Genomic DNA, 5,000 nt, shown 5'->3' on the forward strand with positions numbered 1-5,000 from the left:
TGGACAAGGTCGTCCTCGGTGAGGTAGTGGTGAAGACAATGGTGGTGGTGACAGCGAAGACGACAACAACGGCGAAGACGGTGGTGATAATGAAGAAATTGATACCGACGATGACATGGGTGATAGTGGTGATAGTGGCGGTGATGAAGTAGACGAGGAACTCGGAGTGTTGAGGGCCTGTGGGGGTGCTGAACGCGGCGACCCGAGACCTCTGGTGAGGTGGACAACATCGAGGTCCTCCTCGAACTCCTCGACAACCTCTTTCTCCGGATAAGTTCGAACATGGATGGGTAGTTGAGGACCTATCTGGAGACACGACGAGGAACTACTCTCGTTATCATCGTCACTGAAGGTGCAATCACTCGCATCGTCAAGATCCTGAAACCCGGAGATGGCGTCGGAGAACCCACTCCTTTCGTACTTATACTTCGGGAGCTGCAAATTGGGCTCCGGAAGAAACACGCGCGCTTTTCGGGAATACCCATTATCACTGATATTTCTCGAAGTACAACGACTCTCGACATTGTTCCTTATCTTACTAAAGGCACTACCGCGCCCTATTGAGTAGTTACAACTACCACTGTTTGTTGGATACGTATCACAGATACGGACGGAAGAGTTCCGGAGAACCGGGGAACCGGATGATTTCTCGAACTGGGGACTATGGTGTGGGTGGGGACCTCCCCGACAGTTCGGGAAGGGACACCGGTGCAGAAGCGTTTCCTGATCTCCTTTCCCCGGATCCTCAGAGTCTTCCCCGGATTCCCAAGGTCCCCGAGTCCGGGCAAGCGAAAGGTTGTTTGGTTCATCTTCATTAATATAATGAGAAGCGTCCGGAAGTGGGTACCCGGATTTGGACCCCCCGGTTCCGGTACCCGAATGCTGCTTGAGGGTGCGCGGGACGTAAGACAATGGAGTCTCCGGATCACTTAGAGAGCTTTCTTCCACTCGTTCCGGAAGTCTTTCTAATTTGATATTGATATCTTTACCGCTTTCCAAACTCACATTACACTCTTTCGTCCACAGAAATTGCTCCTCAGAGACTGGAGGGCGAAATACTTCCCCGAGGTGGTCCCCCACGAGACCCAGAGGACTTACGTAACGAACCCCAGACCCGTGATCGACCCAGTCACTCTCGAAGTCCACCGAGGGCTCTGACTGGAGGGCGAGCTTAGGTACTGAACTGAACACCTGGAAGGAACTCCCTCCGCGGTCGGGGTCTTGGACGATGTTGGCTTGCGGAGGGAAGGAAGAGGAGAAGAACCCGGAGTTTGAAGATGGGGACCTCTGGTGGTGTTTGCCGGAGAGGGGCTGACCAGGTTCCAAGGAAAGGTGCTGGAAGAGGTCCATGCTGGGCTGGTCATCTTCCTGCTTCTGAAGGTAATTCTGGTTCACATGCATCAAGACATCAGCTGCGGAGAAAGAGGAGGAAGAGAGAAGACACGTTAGTCATTGATATTATCATTATTATTATAATTAGTAGTAGTAGTAGTAGTAGTACTATTATTATCATTATTATTACTATTATCATTATTATCATTATTATCATCATTATCATTATCATTATCATCATTATTGCTACTATTATTATCATTATTATCATTATCATCATTGATATCATTATTGACATCATCATCATTATTATTAGTGTTGTTATTAATGTTAATAACAGATAAATGAATAGATAACTAAAAAGCGACATACTAAAATTATGTGATATGATAAGAGCAATACGTAATTTACACATTATGCTTTCCCCCTGGGAAAAAGAATAAACATTACTTAATTAGAAATTCAAAATATAAATAAAAAAATAATGAATAAATGAAAAATAAAATGGAAAAAGCTGCAGTCCATTAGATTCTATTTGAAGACTTTTTTCCCTCTCCTCCCTCCTCCTCCCCTAGCCCCCTCCCCCTCCCCCTTCCACCTACCCCCTCCCTCCCTCCCCCCCTCCACGAGGAAAAAAAGCCGCGGAAAAAAGGTCGCGTAAATACAGACAGATCGAAGAAGGAGGAGGAGGAAGAGGAGGAGGAGGAAGAGGAGGAGGAGGAGGAGGAGGAGGAGGAGGAGAAGGAAGGCTGTCTAGCAGTTTTCCGTCCAGGCGGGATTTATTTTACTTGAAGAAAAGCAGGATAAGGAGAATGAAGAGGAGGAGGAAGAGGAGGAGGAGGAAGAAAAGGAGGTAGAAGAGGAGGAAGAGGATGAGGTAGAGGAGGATGAGGAAGAGGAGGGAGAGGAAGAAGTGGAGGAGGGAGAGGAAGAGGTAGAAGTGGAGGAAGAGGAGAAGGAGGAGGAGGAGGAAGAGGAAAAAGGCCATTTCGTCGTAGGTTGGAGGTCTTCCTTGTTTATGCAGAAGCTCCTGTTTTCCTGCAGCGTTCCTGTGACGGGCGGGCACAACCTTGAAAACCTTCCTTTCCCCGTGATCCTTTTCCTTTGACCTAAAATGGCGCCAGGTGATATTATTCGTTTTAATATCACCCCTCCCCTTCCTCCCATACACCCCCTCCTTCCTTTACCCCCCATACATTCTCCCCTCCTTCCTGCCCCATACACTACCCCTCCCCCTTCTATGTATTGTTAATATAGTCTGTAAACACTCCCCTTCACCTCCATAGATTCCCCCTCCTTCCTTCCCCCCATACATTCCCCTATCTTTCATCCCCCCCATACATTCACTTCTCCCCCTTCCCCCTTCTTTATATTGCCAATATAGTCTATAAACATCCCCTTCAACCCCATACACTCCCCCTCCTTCCTTCCTTCCTTCCTTCCTTCCTTCCTTCCCCCATACATTTCCCCTCCTTCCTTCATCCCATACATTCCCTCTCTCCTTCATGCCTCCATACACTCCCCCTTCCCCCTTCTGTGTATTGCCAATATAGTCTACAAACAACCCCTTCATCCCCATACATTCCCCTTCCTTCCTTTCCCCCATACATTCTCCCTTCCTTCCTCCCCCCATGCATTCCCCCTTTCTTCCCCCATCCACTCCTCTCATTTCTTCCTCCCATACATTTCCCCTCCTTCCTTCCCCCATACATTCCCCTCCTTCCTTCCCTTCCCTTTGCATTCCCCATCCTTCCTCCTTCCTCCCTTCCTTCCCCCATATATTCCCCCTCCTTCCTTTCCCCCATACATTCCCCCTCCTTCCTCCCCCATACATTCCCCCCTTTCCTTTCCCTTTCTTCCTCCCCATTACATTCCCCGTCTTTCCTTCCCGCCGTACATTCCCCTTAATTCCTCCCCCCATACATTACCCCTTTCCCCCATTCTCAAAGTCCTTTCCTTGTAGAAGTTCTGTGTATTTTCAAATGTTGGCTAGAATGCTATGTACTTCCCTATGTCTAGCTTTGGATTGCTACATTACCCTTAGGCCCTGTTCACACTAGCGGTTTGAACCGCTTGGAAACCGTGGCGGTGCTTCATAGTCAAGAAAAAACTGCACGGTTATGTATGACCGCTCCATTGACTTTGATGGTAATTGAACCGCCGCGGCTCAAACCGCGGTGGTTCATGGGTTTGGGTGAGGGATGGGTGTATGCTTTGACTCGGCCACACCCTTACAAAGGGGGAAAACCCCTTTTGACATGTATGCATGTATGTATGTATGTATGTATGTATGTATGTATGTATGTATGTATGTATGTATGTATGTATGTATGTATGTATGTATGTATGTATGTACAGCCGTAGCGTGTTCGGTTGAGAATCCGTCCACAATTATATATATACATATTTATATATATATATATATATATATATATGAATATATTTATATATATATGTAAGTATATATATATATATACACACATATATATATATACATACATATCTATCTATATATATATATATATATATATATATATATACATTGTGCACCAATCAAGAGTAGGTTGTGTTGGATCTTATTAGATTTTTGGAAGAGAAAAGGCAGGAGGAGAAGGAAAAGAGCAGGAGGAGGAAAGGGAGGAATATTTCATAAATAAGGGATTACCGTAAAGTGAAAATCAAACTACTAAGAAACAAGAAAATCAACCATGTGGACGTGACGTCAATGATCCTGTGAAGCAACGGCTAGTCATCGGGACCGCCGTGACGTCACGGCCATGTCGTCATCATTTCGTTGTTGAAATGGATGTCGAGAGGCGATTTTATCCATGTATTTATCTACTTGTTTGCCTATTTAATTTCTTCATCTCATTTACCATTTCATTCATTAACTCTTGTATTTCATTGATTTGTATTCATTCATTTCAATTAATCTATTCATCCATTTCATTTTATTCATTTGATTCATTATCTTATTATGTTATTCTTTTATCTAATATGCTTTTATTTATTCGTTGAACAGACCTACTCATTCATTTATTCTTTACCGATTCATAAGACACCAGCTACATATAATCTCTCAATATGTATGTTTTTACTCATCTTTCACCAGCCAATTTAATCCATACGGAAACCACAGGAATCCAGAGGGTGTGTGGGGGTGGGGGTGGGGGTGGCTACGCCTCCTAAGGACACCTAAGACTATCTTGAGGGGGTGGTAGATGGGGGCTATGAAACCTAAGGTGACCTAAGGGCGCCTAAGGGCACCTAAGGGAACCTAAGGGTACCTAAGACTATTTTGAGTGGGTGGTGGGTGAGGGCTATGAACCCTAAAGGGACCTAAGGGCATCTAAGGCCCCCTAAGGGCATCTAAGAACACCTAAGGGCACCTAAGGGCACCTAAGAGCACCTAAGAGCACCTAAGGGCACCTATGACTTCACATCCTGAGGTCCCCTTCTTCAGAAAAACATCGTCATCTCCTTCGGACACCTTTTCGTCTTTATCGCCAGAGGAAAGAAAACGGGGTTTCCCGTGAGATATTCCACTAGTCATAGTACATGCGCTGGTCTTCAGGTGAGCTGCTGTGACTATAATCTCCAGCTCTTCTATATTCTATTGGGGAGGAGAGAGTAGCGAAAAGGTGGGGAGAGGAGTGAAGTTTTGAGGG

General features: G+C 45.6%; 1 protein-coding gene across 1 annotated transcript in view; it reads right to left on the bottom strand.

Annotated features, from left to right (window-relative positions):
- Positions 1 to 5,000, bottom strand: part of LOC143028130 (uncharacterized) — a 39,036-nt gene that overhangs the window by 23,266 nt on the left and 10,770 nt on the right. Inside the window, exon 2 of the mRNA XM_076189766.1 lies at positions 1 to 1,412. This exon is cut by the window's left edge and continues 725 nt beyond it. Coding sequence (XP_076045881.1) covers positions 1 to 1,401 — 1,401 coding nt within the window. The 5' untranslated portion in view covers positions 1,402 to 1,412. The remainder of the gene's footprint in view (positions 1,413 to 5,000) is intronic.

This window comes from Oratosquilla oratoria, chromosome 9 (assembly GCF_046742065.1).
Source record: "Oratosquilla oratoria isolate Oo_2021 chromosome 9, ASM4674206v1, whole genome shotgun sequence".
Lineage (NCBI taxonomy): Eukaryota > Metazoa > Arthropoda > Malacostraca > Stomatopoda > Squillidae > Oratosquilla > Oratosquilla oratoria.